General features: G+C 37.4%; 2 protein-coding genes across 5 annotated transcripts in view; both read left to right on the forward strand.

Moving 5' to 3' along the window:
• LOC127432407 (transforming acidic coiled-coil-containing protein 1-like) overlaps nucleotides 1-11,691 on the forward strand; it is a 53,255-nt gene extending 41,564 nt beyond the window's left edge. For all 3 annotated transcript variants that reach the window (XM_051683455.1, XM_051683453.1, XM_051683452.1), the window contains exons 4-13: nucleotides 247-307; nucleotides 907-1,066; nucleotides 5,756-5,808; nucleotides 6,338-6,475; nucleotides 7,073-7,149; nucleotides 7,280-7,323; nucleotides 7,462-7,622; nucleotides 7,767-7,873; nucleotides 8,444-8,564; nucleotides 10,181-11,691. In XM_051683455.1, the coding sequence (XP_051539415.1) occupies nucleotides 247-307; nucleotides 907-1,066; nucleotides 5,756-5,808; nucleotides 6,338-6,475; nucleotides 7,073-7,149; nucleotides 7,280-7,323; nucleotides 7,462-7,622; nucleotides 7,767-7,873; nucleotides 8,444-8,564; nucleotides 10,181-10,249 (991 nt within the window). In that variant the 3' untranslated portion in view covers nucleotides 10,250-11,691. The remainder of the gene's footprint in view (nucleotides 1-246; nucleotides 308-906; nucleotides 1,067-5,755; nucleotides 5,809-6,337; nucleotides 6,476-7,072; nucleotides 7,150-7,279; nucleotides 7,324-7,461; nucleotides 7,623-7,766; nucleotides 7,874-8,443; nucleotides 8,565-10,180) is intronic.
• A 537-nt stretch (nucleotides 11,692-12,228) lies between these two features.
• Nucleotides 12,229-14,469, forward strand: LOC127432409 (CD59 glycoprotein-like). 2 transcript variants are annotated; one of them, XM_051683458.1, is made up of 3 exons: nucleotides 12,229-12,388; nucleotides 13,298-13,411; nucleotides 13,983-14,469. In XM_051683458.1, the coding sequence occupies exons 1-3, from the start codon at nucleotides 12,340-12,342 to the stop codon at nucleotides 14,192-14,194; spliced, it is 375 nt and encodes a 124-aa protein (XP_051539418.1). In that variant the 5' UTR covers nucleotides 12,229-12,339; the 3' UTR covers nucleotides 14,195-14,469. The 2 variants fall into 2 exon arrangements, with proteins under 2 accessions (XP_051539418.1, XP_051539417.1); XM_051683457.1 differs by having other exon boundaries at nucleotides 12,251-12,388; nucleotides 13,271-13,411.
• Nucleotides 14,470-15,366: the final 897 nt, after the last annotated feature.

A 15,366-nucleotide genomic window follows, 5' to 3' on the forward strand; every position in this document is an offset into this window, starting at 1 on the left:
CCACCTGCATAATATATTGGTCTATCACTAATTTCTCTCTGATACTGTGAGTACTGTCTACCAATATGCATGCAGAGTATGTACTCGTACATTGCGCGAGTGCTGCTGATGACGAAATTTATGCCACTTAGCATACACATAAAAACTGAAGTATACTTTGGGCTTTAAGAGGAAAGAATATTTATGAATGTTGTTCCAATGTTTCTTGGTTTCATATACTGATGGTGGCTGCATTCCTTTCTGCAGGAACTCATGTAAAGTAAAGAAGTATGAGAACCAGTCCTTAGTCCTTGATGTCTTTAATCAGGTAAGGTTTCAACACTGACCACCAAGTAAGAGTATGTGTCCAACTGGCTTTTTCTTGTATGCATGAATCTATGAGCGTTTGTGCATTTTTGTGGGTATATACAGTACGTGACAGTATGAACATGAACACAAATGTTTTGCCATATAGAGCCTCTAGGTTTGATGTATTGTTTAGGACTTTTGTTTTTACTGCAGTGACTCAGCACATCCCCTCCTCCCTGTTCCCTGGCACTCTCTCCTATCATCCCTTTCTTAGCAAACCCTCCTTCGCACATCTTTCTATCTCATACACACTGATAAAGCTCTGTCTTCAGGACATCAGTGCTCTCTGAACCAGCACTCAAAAGCTTTCTCATGTGCATCGCTGCTGTGTGCACCCTGTGAACTAAAACAGGATGCAGGGCCCAAAGCGGATCACTGTGTTCTCCTGTGCTTCTGTCCCAGAGAGTTTAAGACTATATTAGGACATGCTTTAATTAATTTTTTAGGCTATGGCATCCAACATTTTGCCTGATCAACTTTCTGCAAGTATACACAGCATCATTTCATATTGTTCTTCTTAGGCAGTTCATCATTATATTCTGCTGTTCTGATTTGCAGGAGAAAGATGTGCAGAAGGATCCTGCATCTGAGCTGCCTCACCGCGTGCGGCACGCCACTGATGAGGAGAAACTGGCCTCCACTGTCATGGGGCAGAAAGATGAGATGGAGGAATTTTCAGACTGCACCAAAACCATCACCAGTACCAAGACTGCAGATGGTGAGGGAGCTCTTCCACCTTCAGAAATCAGATCATCCCCAGTAAAATAAACAATCCTATTAGGTTATTAGCCATTATTATGACCAAAATAATGGTCAAAAACATTATTCATCAATTTGAGTCAGTACTCCCATTAGATTTTTGTTTTTTGTTTTGTTTTTTTGTGGAAAAAAGTTGCATAGTTAAATAGCCTATTTAAAAGTTGCTTTTTATCACTTTTAGTTTTGTTTACAAATGTTGCATTTTTGTTTGTGTTATAATTAATTTATGACTTGATTAAATGACTTAAGTATATGATTTATAACATGCCACCCAACAGTTTTACTACCAAATGAAACGCTTTGTGAATTGGTTCGAACAAATCATATGAACATACACCGATCAGCCACAACATTAAAACCACCTGCCTAATATTGTGTAGGTCCCCCTCGTGCTGCCAAATAATAACAAAGAATAGCAAAGAATAGCATCCTGAGATTATATTCGTCTCACCACAATTGTACAGAGCGGTTATCTGAGTTACCGTAGACTTTGTCAGTTCGAACCAGTCTGGCCATTCTCTGTTGACCTCTCTCATCAACAAGGCATTTCCGTCCGCAGAACTGCTGCTCACTGGATGTTTTTTGTTTTTGGTGCCATTCGGAGTAAATTCTAGAGAATGTTGTGTGTGAAAATCCCAAGAGATCAGCAGTTACAGAAATACTCAAACCAGCCCATCTGGCACCAACAATCATGCCATGGTCCAAAACACTGAGATCATAGTTTTTACCCATTCTGATGGTTGATGTTAACATTAACTGAAGCTCCTGACCCGTATATGAATGACTTTATGCACTTAAGTGCTGCCACACAATTGGCTGATTAGATAATCGCATGGATGATTGTTGGTGCCAGACGGGCTGGTTTGAGTACTTCTGTAACTGCTGATCTCCTGGGATTTTCAAACACAACAGTCTATAGAATTTACTCCAAATGGTGCCAAAAACAAAAAAACATCCTGTGAGCGGCAGTTCTGTCTGGAAATGCCATGTTGATGAGAGAGGTCAACAGAGAATGGCCAGACTGGTTTGAACTGACAAAGTCTACAGTAGCTTAGATAACTGCTCTGTACAATTGTGGTGAGAAGAATATAATCAGAATGCTATTCTGAGATGCGGGTTGGCACTGTTTTGGCAGCATGAAGGGGACCTACACAATATTAGGCAGGTGGTTTTAATGTTGTGGCTGATCAGTGTATGTGGTTCAAAAGAGTGATTCATTCACAAATTAGTGAATGAAAATAAGAGGTTATCGGTAGTGTGCTCATTTCTGTGCTTTGCTCTATTGTAGTGCTGCAGTGTTTATTCTCAGATAATCAATCAATAATCAATCAAGCATTGCTCTGTTAGGTCGGACAGATCAGGGGCATTGTGCAAACACAGAACTCTTTTGAGTGAGAAAGCTTACTTGTTCCGTCTGCCTCTATCTCTCTCAGGAAAAGAACGGCCCTCTGTTCCGTTGGCAGAGAACACCGGGGGCAAATCTTATTTTAATTTGCCCAGTAAACAGAAACAGTCCCAGAAAATCCAACTGTTCCCATTAAATTTTAAATTGGATCTTCTGAGCCACCAGAGAACAGCAGTTTGGCAAGATTGCATTCTTTGTCACATGCCACTATTGTACAGTTTTACTGACTATAACCACTATGTGGCACCATGATAATTCTTATTGCCGCTGGTCTCCATAAGAAACTTCCAATATAAGCCTTCGAGAAAGAGAATAACAACCATTTTAGTGTTAGTTGAAGTAAAAATTAATTCTGGCTCAACTTGTGCAATTGTTGCCTGGCATAACAACTCGAAGTAGTAACCCAGATTGCACACATATGTCTCCGAGATGTCTGTTTTAGATCTTTTCATATGGAAAGTATCACATTCTAAATAACATCTGCTAAACATCTTCAGATTTACAAACATTCTTAATCATAAACGTCTCAAAGACATCTACTGAATGTCTTACTGACATCCGAGAGGAAACATATTGCAGATGAGCAAACAACCTAAAAAATACATCTTCCAGATGTAAACACACACCTCAAATAGACGTCTAGGTGATGTACGTGTGCTATTAGGGCAATGATATCAATGTAACTCACCTCGGTTCTTAGCCTCAAGTAATCCACCTACATCTTAAACTTTGACGGGTGAGTCACTTTCATAAGATCTGTAAAGTATTGGCACTATGGAGCCACATGTTTTAGAATTTGGCAATTTTAAAAAACGTTATATGCTAAACATCTCATTATCCACTAAAAACATATGCCCATGCGAGTGAAAACAATAGAGACCGGAAAGCGAAAACAGGTTTCCATTATTAATCGTGGAACACTTCCACACTCAAGAAAAAGGCAGATAGAAGCACTGGGGGTCATATCATTGATATGTCCAATAAAATGTCCCACCAGTACCTTGCTTATAGGCAACATGAAATCATTAAAATGAATAAGTCCATGTTAGTCTTAAGAAAAATGCTTTTTACTGGCACATGCCTTAGTTAGGCATCAGTATTACATCTTCTATGACCCTCGCTTAGAGATTCTGTTAAATTCCATAACCAATTCTTTAAAGTTTGGTACCTAACTTTATGGTCCCACACCATTTGTTATACACCCATGAATGAGGTTTTAAATCAGCTGGCTTATTACTGCTATGACTTTTATTAGCCATTGGGCATAGAATGTTCACTTGCTGTACATACAGTTGAAGTCATACATTTATAAAATCAGTTTTTCACAATTCCTGACATTTAATCGTAGAAAACATTCCCTGTCTTAGGTCAGTTAGGATCACTACTTTATTTTAAGAATGTGAAATGTCAGAATAATAGTAGAGAGAATTATTTATTTCAGCTTTAATTACTTTCATCACATTCCCAGTGGGTCAGAAGTTTACATACACTTTGTTAGTATTTGGTATCATTGCCTTTATATTGTTTAACTTGGGTCAAATATTTTGGGTAGCCTTCCACAAGCTTCTCACAACAAGTTGCTGGAATTTTGGCCCATTCCTCCAGACAGAACTGGTGTAACTGAGTCAGGTTTGTAGGCCTCCATGCTCGCACACACTTTTTCAGTTCTGCCCACAAATTTTCTTGTGAAATCAGATTGAGGTCAGATCTTTGTGATGGCTTCTCCAATACCTTGACTTTGTTGTCCTTAAGCCATTTTGCCACACCTTTGGAGGTATGCTTGGGGTCATTGTCCATTTGGAAGACCCATTTGCGACGAGCTTTAACTTCCTAGCTGATGGCTGAAGATTTTGCTTCAATATATCCACAAAATTTTCCTTCCTCATGATGCCATCTATTTTGTGAAGTGCAACAGTCCCTCCTGCAGCAAAGCAGAGGGACTGTTGCAAAGTCATGTACAAAGTAGATGTCCTAAACGACTTGCCAAAACTATAGTTTGTTAATACGAAATCTGTGGATTGGTTAAAAAATTTGTTTTAATTACTTCAATCTAAGTGTATGTAAACTTCTGACTTCTGTACGATTTTCGCCCAGCCGGCAAAAAAACGAAGAAAAAAATCTCATAGATTTAACATCGACAGGTAATCTGAGGGATCATATGTCTGGATCAGAATGTCATAGAGACATCAGGGTTGGCTCTTTTAACTCAAGCTAGCAAGAATTATTTAAGTATCACCTTGGGAACTGCCTAGTTGCGCCCTAGCAATCATCCAGAGCACTCTAGCAACTGAAACCCATAGACTTCCATTGAAAATGGGGAGGGATATCTTCAGATGAGAATGTCATAGAGACATGGAGTTTGGCTCGTGTCACTCGAGCTATCAAGCAGCCATTAAGAATTACTCTGGCAACTGTCTAGCTACACCCTAGCAATGATTCAGAACACCCCAGCAACCATATAGAAACACTCATGTCTCTGCACCAGGACATCGTGGAGACATGGGGATGGGTTCTGTTGACTCGGGCTGACAAACAGACGTTAGTGATCATCCTGGCAACTGCCTAGCAACCATCCAGAGCACCCTAGCAACCATATAGCAACACAAATATCTCTGCAACATCGTAGAAATATGGGGGTGGGCTCTTTTGACTTGGGGCAGTCTACTGAGGCCCTTGGTGGGACATTATGCTAACAAGTGAAAAGAGCCACTCAACAGGTCTTCAGAAATTGTACCTATCGAGTTTTTTATTAGAATGTTTTATCCAGTTGTAATAAATGTCTCTGCCTCTGAAACAAATTCTGTTAATGCAAACTGCATCAAGCGGGAAAAATCTAATATCTACCAATGTAATCATAACTTGACTTTAAATGCGATGCAGAAATGCAGTTTCATGTCTTTAAAAATAAGTTTTCTTGTCCTTCTCTTATTCTCACTTGCAGAAATATTACTTTTACAATAGATTCAGAAAAAAGAAGTGAACTGCATTACTGTTAGCACAGCACTATTGACCTGAATGCAAGTGACACTTGCAGCATCTTGCTCCTGTAGTAGTAGACTGTGCTGCCCTCTATTGATTACCTTATGAATAACTGTTTAATAATTCTTTGATACTATACATCTTTGGCAAAGAACCATTCAAAGGTACTTTTTTTTTTTTAAATACTTCAGAGTTACCCTGTGGAAACACAAGAGGGGGTGGCAAAAATAGAATCAGTAACAATTTGTCTTTCTTTCCAATCAGATCTGCCTGTGGGGATAACAGACCAGTTTGATGAGAAAGACCTCTCCTCTCCGGTAAGTTCTGATCGATATGAGATGAGATATTCCATTCCCATTCACATGACTACCTACATCACATGAACTCATAGCAGAGGTTCCATATCTTTGAAAGAGATTCACAATCATATCCCATTAAGAGGATTAGTGTCCACAGGCCATAATCTGCCCAAGGACAAGCAGTTTCACACCAGCTAATAACTGGGTCAGAGGAAAGATTTAAGACATTGTATCCTATTTATTTATGATCTGTTTTTTATATGTGGTTTAGCAATATTTTGAAAACGTTGTTATTAAAGTTTAATGCAAATTGTGTTTATTATTATTAATTGTTATAACAACCATAATATAATAAGTATTACATTGTAATATAATATCATATATACATTTTATGTGCTCTGATGCATGTTATCTTTGTTGCATGGTTACAAACATGTGATAAGGTTATAGTTATACTCAACTTACAATATATACATAATATATAATATAACCAAAAATAAAATAGCCACTAATTATTAAAGCTTATCTGTGAATGTGCTCTCTGCAGAGTACAGAGGACCTGTGTAAGAGTAATGCTTTGAGTTCTTCAGACAGTGAGACTGTAGAGAAGTCAAGTCCAGGGCTGGATTCAATCCCTCTCAGTGAGATGGACAAGGCAGCAGTGCTCACACTGATCAGAGAAGAGGTAACACACAAACACCTGCCCTGTGTCTTATTTTACCATTCCAGATTCCACTTTTTTGAGATCTGTCCCAATCCCACCACAGTATTAGGCCTACATGTTATTTAAATAACAATATTATAATTATAATACTAATCAGGGCTGGTACTAGGATGTAGTCATTGGCGGGGCACTTGTTTGTTTAAAAAAAGGGGTGGGGGTTAACGTTGATCGTTTTGCCATTAGTCCGGGGGGGCAGAGTGCCCCTTGATCGTTCAGTCCTGGTGGGACATCTGTGGGACCAGTTTCTGGTAGTAGGGTAGCTGAAGTTTCTCTCGGGTTCATGGAAAATCTAGAGGGGCAATGACCCCCAAGCCATCCCTTAGCATAAAACTATGAACATGCGCTACATGGATGGCTTTGACTACGTGTTTATATCAGTGTCTCCCACTGAACGCATTTAGATGTGCTCTTCCAGCGAACGTCAAGGTGGGAGAAAATGGTGGCGGACACTGTGAATGGGGCCCCCCTGGGACCAAAATGTAAATTGGTCATGGGAACTGTGTGTTGACTTGTGATGGAATATGTATGTGAATTTGTGTTTTTATTGTATACTTGCAGATAATCTCCAAAGAGGTTGAAGCCAATGAGTGGAAAAGGAAATATGAGGAGAGTAGACTAGAGGTCATTGAAATGAGGTAGGCCTACATCCATATGTTGAACCTTTCCCAGAATATTTTAAGTTTAATCCCCACATAGAGTATTCTCTAACAATGCAATCCTCACAATGAAACAAAGTTCTAACTTTGTTTACTGGTTTCATCATAGGAAAATAGTGGATGAGTATGAGAAGACAGTAGCCCAAATGATTGGTGAGTGATCATGCTTGCCAGAATTGTTTAATGACAGTATGAAGTCAACTACATGCAGATTTTAGTTGAAATGTTATCACACTTCTATGTAGATTTGAAAAGCAGGTTTTTCTTTATCTGAACATTTTTCCCAAGCAGAGGATGAGCAACGTAAGTCCATAGGATCTGAGAAAAGTGTCCACCAGTTAACTTTGGAGAGAGATCAGGCCATAGCCGACCTCAACTCTGTGGAACGCTCACTGTCTGACCTGTTTAGACGCTACGAAAACATGAAGACTGTCCTTGAGGGTTTTAAGAAGGTAACAGATCATCACCAAAGTCCAGTGTAATTTGAATTAACCAAGAAATTGTTGCTGTAATGTAAATAATTGAGCTGCTTACATTCAGATGTTCTATAGAATTTGATGACTGACTGTTTTGTTGGTCACTCTTGTCTGTTTCAGAATGAAGAAGTGCTAAAGAAGTGTGCTCAGGACTACCTCACACGTGTGAGGCAGGAGGAACAGCGTTATCAGACTCTCAAAATCCATGCAGAGGAGAAACTTGAAAAGTAAGTTTGTTCAACCTTGATACCTATGATATTCAGTTTTAAAAGAGTGGTTCACCCAAATATTTAAATTCTGTCATTATTTACTCATGTCGTTTCAAATTTAAATGCTGTAATTTTTTTCCGTGGAAAACAAAAGGCGACTTTGGAAGACTTGGAATATAACGCACAAGTCAGTTAAAGTGATTTTATGGTGTGTTTTGTCCTTTTTGGAGCTTGACAGCCACGGCCACTGTTAAATGTCGTTGAATGGAATAGAGCTGTGCGAAGACTCTTAAAAAAACTCTCCTTTTGTGTTTGTGCATGGGTTTGGAATGACATGAGGGTGAATAAATTACATTTTGGGTGAACTATTTCTTTAAATATGCTTACTTCTTACTGCTTACTGTGCTTACTAGTTTTCAGCAGCATAGAATTGCTGAGTGGATCTCATGAGTTGCCAGTGTGAATATACTGTATTTAATCCAATTTATTTTAATCAATGAAAGACTTTAAAATAAAAACTCAAGTTTCTCGTAGTTGGATGTGATGTTCTTTTGTCCTCTCAGTTTCTGATCTGTGTTTTTGTTGCAGAGCGAATGAGGAAATAGCTCAGGTGCGAGCTAAGGCCAACGCAGAGAGTGTGGCGCTGAATGCCAGCCTGAGAAAAGAGCAAATGAAGGTGGACTCCCTGGAGCGAGCGCTTGAACAGAAGGTAAAATCTCACACATTCAGCTTCATGAAACTGGATTACACACATCTGATAGAATACAACACATCCTGTAACGTCAAATAGGTGAGCAGCTCAATTTTGCAAAGACAAAGAGATCAAATATAATTGTTAAAACTCTTCCTTCAACTTAAAATTCTCTTTGATCCCTTAAAATTTAGACTTGATATGGGAAGTTGTGAAGACCATGCATACAGTTGACGTAAATGTACAAAACATGTTTTATGATATACAGTGTATATACAGTATATATATATATACACGATCAGCCACAACATTAAAACCACCTGCCTAATATTGTGTAGGTCCCCCATGTGCCGCCAAAACAGCACCAACCCGCATCTCAGAATAGCATTCTGAGATTATATTCTTCTCACCACAATTGTACAGAGCGGTTATCTGAGTTACAGAGTTAGACTTTTCGGTTCGAACCAGTCTGGCCATTCTCTGTTGACCTCTCTCATCAACAAGGCATTTCCGTCCACAGGACTGCCGCTCACTGGATGTTTTTGTTTTTGGCACCATTCGGAGTGAATTCTGGAGACTGTTGTGTGTGAAAATCCCAGGAGGGGATTGAAAAAACACTGAAAAAACTTCTTTCAATGTCATTTAGTGGTGAAAAAAACTCATGAGGAACCTGACTTCTGGTTTTACGATACATGTACATAATTAAATATTATTTAGCAGCTTGAGCAAAAAACGATCAGCACACATAAATTTAATGGACTATTCCCCCGGTTTCACACTAACTTTAAACTTTACCGGCGTTATTACGGGCTTTTAACATGTTTGCAAGTGTTGTACTCATACCTGTTTACATTTCCACGACAAAACCAGAGAATAATAAGTCTCATGTAATAGCACGTTTCTTACGTTGTCAGATTTTTGAATAAGCTTGTTTTTGTTACTTAGGAGCGTCTTGCTCAGTGTCATCTGGGAGAGGTGCATTTTTGCTGCTGCTGTTTCTGCATCTCAAAACCACCGATTTGCGCAGTGATGTTGGTGTAATAAAACAACATGTTTTATGTAACTATAGTGCCGGGACGTGACACTGTTGTTTGGCAAATTCGACATGCTGTAACGCTACAATCTTGTCATTTGCCATCGATTTTCTCACCTATGTACTGTATATCAACAAGATCGAACTTGTTATAAAAAAAAGATCGAAAACGTTATATCAACAAGATCAAAAAGCTATCTCAACAAGATCGAAAACGTTATATCGACAAGATTTGAAAACGATATTTTAACAAGATCAAAAAGTTATCTTAACAAGACCGTAATATTTATCTCAAAAGAATCAAAAACGTTATTTCAACAAGATCAAAATTGTTATTTCGACTAGATCGAAAATGTTATCTCAACAAGATCGAAAACATTATATCAAGATTTAAAAACTATATTTCAAAAAGATCAAAAAGTTATCTTAACAAGATCGAAATCATTATCTCAACAAGATCAAAAACGTTATTTCAACAAGATCAAAATTAACTCATCAAGATCAATCCAGGCCAATAATGCTAATTTTGTAATTCTAAATTTTAAGTTTTGATAACAAAAAGGCAAAATAATTCTAATTGTCATCCACTTTATGTTTGCAGAATCAGGAAATTGAAGAGCTTTCCAAGATTTGTGATGAGCTCATAGCCAAGTTGGGCACAACGGACTAAGAGGAAGTAGAACATACTCATATTGTTGCTTATAAGCCCTGTCTGACACATACCCACTCTGGCCAAGAACACCTTTAGATCTCCAATTACTGTTTTCTTATTGGAATTGTATTAAAGTAACTTTTCCATGGATCTGGCTAAATCCAAGGGATGAGCTGAAGAATCAAATAAAGCAGTCAGAAGCGTATTTTTTACAGATTCAAATGTGCTGATGTTGGACTTACATCCATATTGCCACAATCCACATTTGCTGTTATAAAAAAAAATAAAAATAATGGTGAGAGTCTTGAAAAGGGTGGAGAAAACCACATGCATATCTCTGACATTCTGATGTCTGCTTCAGAAATTCGGTGGAGTTTGTGTACATTGCAGATTCGGCTGTTATGGCAGCTGCTTGTATGAGACATTGGGAGAATTCTACTGGGTGTGTGTATGGTCAAGTGTCTAAGTAAAAGAAGAGGTGTTTAGGTAATTGGCCTTGTTTGTAGTTTACATGATCACACTGCTGCTATTTGTACAAGAGGTAGCAAATCGTATTATTTACACATTTTCAAGGTAGATAAAACTTTTTTTTTTGTTACAATACTTGCCATGATCGTATGTATGATACAAATTTAAAGAAAACCTTTGAGCACATTTAAAACTTATGTTTGAAGAGTTTGCAAACTACCTTGCTACTGTAGGTGTTTAGGTGCCAAATGATCAGAGCTATGTTGTTACCAAATGTGATGTTAAAGAAATCTGATTAGTTAACTTCCATTCATAAGGTCATAATCTTCCAATCAAATGCTCGCTTTGCAAAATTCAACAGCACAATTTTTCAAACTAACTGAAAGCACTTAAACATTCTTTAATTAAGTAATTAATTACATTGTCTTAAAATATGCATGAAGTACAAAGTTTGTCATAGGTTGAAATCATTTTGCTGTTTACGCTATTGCACAGTCGATTGCACAGAGCCCGTCAAAGTGCTTTAGTTATTAGTTGCCTGTGGACTGAATCATTCTTAAACCATTCAATTTAATCATTATGAGAATTGACAATCTTGTGCCAGATTTGCTATGTGCCAGATGCTGAAGTGATGCTATTGGCTGTTGTTTTTAACACATAATCCCACAACTGCTATCTTATGCAATATTTCTGCTCAGAATAACCAACTGCCAAATGAAACCACTATCCATGTGCCAAACATTAATGGGTATGTGGAACAATATAAAATAGCCTGTAAATTGTCATGTCATGTTGTTTGAGGTGCTTTTTGTTGTTCTTTACAGTACTCACTGAAATCTGACCTGTGTGTATTTTTATGAGAATATTATTGTTCTTTTATTGTGTTATTAATGTTTGTAAAGTGGAAGAGAGAATGAGTTACACAGAAATCCCATTGACTAATATATATTTTGTGCATAAATGCATTCCCTGAATAAAAGTAATAATTAGCTTTGTTTTGTTGCGTCATTCTTAAATACTGCAATATTTGAAACTATGGTACAAACAATTTTCTAATCAAGACCTTTTATAAATGCAGTCATTTTACAATATCACAGGCTCAGTGACCACTTCTGCATGGAAATGAGTCTCATATTGTCAGGGAGTTGCATACTGTAGCTAATCTCTTCTTAAGAAGGATATCTGGTGACAGGATAGATTGAGTATTAATATGTGTTACTCACTAAGAGATTGTCCTACGGTTGAGGTTGAATATACTCCACTGAATTTAAAAATATTCAGTGTTTCAATCAAAATGTACATCCTATTGTTTAAAGTGAATAGATAACTGGTTTAAAGCTTTCTGATGACATTATGTGCCTTCTCATAAGTATAACTGGCTTGCATGTCTCCTGCACCAAACCTTAAAAAGAATTATGACACAAAAGTTAAATTTTACTAAATAGCCATAACCAATCATTTCCCCTCTTTCAAGGTGCATCACCCCATTAATCGTAAATTATGCAGATGCATTGCATGTGTTAAGCCTGTGTAATGCTTAGGTGATGGGTGCACACTGTGGGATTATGGATAGCTGTTGAGTGGTTTGTAGTTAAGACTTCCACACTGTCCCAGGACTTCACTCACACATTCTCCTCAACATGAAGACTCTCCTAGCTGTACTGGTCCTGTTTGCCGCTGTGCTACACAGTAAGTGTTTAAAAAGTATCAAAACGTATATTGTTATCTGTGTTATTTTATCTATCTATCTATCTATCTATCTATCTATCTATCTATATATATATATATATATATATATATATATATATATATATATATATATATACACATACAGTACTGTGCAGACGTTTTAGGCACTCAAGATGTTTCACAAAAGTATTTGTCTTAAGATGGTTATTTATATCTTCAGCTTTAGTGTGTCAATAGGAAATATAAATGTTAGACTCCCAAACATTACTTTTTCAAATAGTACAGATTAGAATAGAAGAACAGGGAGCCCTGCAACAGACGTCATGGCCCCCACAAAGCCCCCCACTGAACATCAAGTCAGTATGGGGTTACATGAAGACACGGAAGCAATTGAGACAGACTAAATGTATAGAAGAACTGTGGTGAATTCTCCAAGAAGCTTGGAACATCCTATCTGCCAACAAACAAGAAAAACTGTGTCCAGGTGTACCTAAGAGAATTGGTGCTGTTTTAAAGGCAAAGGTGTTCACACCAAATATTGATTTAGCTTTTTTATGTTTACTGGACTTTGTATGACATTAAGTGAGAAATTAAAACTATTTATGTCATTATTTTTGAAGACATCCTCACTATGCAACATTTTTCACAAGTGCCTAAAACTTTTGCACAGTACTGTGTATATATATATATATATACACATGCATATATACAGTGTGTGTGTGTGTGTGTGTGTGTGTGTGTGTGTGTTAATATGAAAACTATAATATGTATATTTAAATTACAACTTTTTATATTAAATATTATTTAAATATATGTATACATAAAATGAGACATTATTTATAGGGTGGTAGGGGTTTGCTCTTCATAATAATCTCAGATTAGCTGTGTTGTCTTGTCCGCTGTGTGAAGGTGAGGGACTCAAGTGTTTCACCTGTGTGGCTAATAACCAGGACGAGTGTAACCGGCAGGGGTCTACAGTGTGTCCGGCTCACTCAGATGCCTGCTCTACAATCACAGGACCCCGTGAGTACATACAGTATTCTGATTTATGATAGATATTGCAGTTCGCTAGTTGGCCACATGGGGGTGACCTCATCACTCTCAACTTTGTTTCTGCTGTTATCAAATTAAACAGTTATTACATTAAAGTACAGTAAATGCATTTAATTTACCCATTAATCTTCTATAATAATAATAATAATAGCAAATGCAATAATAACTATTAACTACAGATGCATTTAATGTAGTGCATATCCCCTATATTAATGTATTTACAGACTCTGTAATGAGGCTTACACTGTAAAGCCACCAAAATAATCATGAATGATGTACAGAGTTATATTCTCGTACTTTACATTTGAATTTTACTGAATGCATTTTAAAATGGAAGAGACAATGAAACATTTAAACCTTAAGATCTTAGCTGAAGTTAACTTAATATTGTATTTTGTTTAATGCATGCTTAAAATTATTCACAAACATTTATTTGAGATCAAAACCCCTAAGGGGCAATGCTTGGATCAAGGAAATATTTCCATAAATGATGTCATTTGTGGCGTCCCTCAAAATCCACCATGTGTTTCCTCCGCTACAGAATCAGTGATGAAGTCATGTGCTTACAAGTCCTTCTGTGACAAGTCTCACATGAGCAATGGTGAGATGAAGCTGGAATGCTGCTTCACCGACGACTGTAACGGCCCTCACCGGTCCCACAGCCACGGGGAGCACCAAAACGCTGCCATGGCCCTGAGCTCCAGCCCTGTCCTGCTCCTGGGGGTCCTGCTCATTAGAGTGGCTGTCAGTTAAATGTAAACCCTAAACACACTGACCTATTGTATTACATGCTAAATTAATCCGCATCTGATGGATTCATGTAAACTGTAACTGTTAACTGTAAATGTAAATGATAGATATGCTTTTGTCTATTGAATGGCCACATTATCTGTGCATGTGCTTCTGCTGTTATACATACAAGGTTTAAATAAGCCCTACTTAGAATGTGTCGTTTTATGTTGTATATGAACTCAAATGAGTATCTATGAAACTAATGAATAAAGTAATAAATTACTATTTTATTGTCATTATCAAGTCATTGTGTTGTATATGCTCCATTGACTGTCTCTTACAATGATAGTTTCTATCTATCTATCTATTCATTCCTCCTGTTCCATCCATCCATCCATCGTCCATCCGTCCGTCCATCTGTCTGTCTATCTATCTATCCATCCATCCATCCATTCATTCATCCTGTTCCTTCCATCATCTATCTGTCTATCTATCTATCTATCTATCTATCTATCTATCTATCTATCTATCTATCTATCTATCTATTCATCCTGTTCCTTCCATCATCTATCTATCTATCTATCTATCTATCTATCTATCTATCTATTCATCCTGTTCCTTCCATCATCTATCTATCTATCTATCTATCTATCTATCTATCTATCTATCTATCTATCTATCTATCTATCTATCTATCTATTTATTCATTCCTCCTGTTCCATCCATCCATCCATCGTCCGTCCGTCTGTCTTTCTATCCATCCATCCATTCATTCATCCTGTTCCTTCCATCATCCATCTATCTATCTATCTATCTATCTATCTATCCTGTTTCTTCCATCATCAATCTATCTATCTATCTATCTATCTATCTATCTATCTATCTATCTATCTATCCTGTTTCTTCCATCATCTATCTATCTATCTATCTATCTATCTATCTATCCTGTTTCTTCCATCATCTATCTATCTATCTATCTATCTATCTATCTATTCATTCCTCCTGTTCCATCCATCCATCTGTCCGTCCGTCCGTCCGTCCGTCCGTCCGTCTGTCTTTCTATCCATCCATCCATTCATTCATCCCGTTCCTTCCATCATCCATCTATCTATCTATCTATCTATCTATCTATCTATCTATCTATCTATCTATCTATCTATCCTGTTCCTTCCATCATCCATCATCTATCTATC

Source organism: Myxocyprinus asiaticus, chromosome 42 (assembly GCF_019703515.2).
Source record: "Myxocyprinus asiaticus isolate MX2 ecotype Aquarium Trade chromosome 42, UBuf_Myxa_2, whole genome shotgun sequence".
NCBI classification, from domain to species: Eukaryota; Metazoa; Chordata; class Actinopteri; order Cypriniformes; family Catostomidae; genus Myxocyprinus; species Myxocyprinus asiaticus.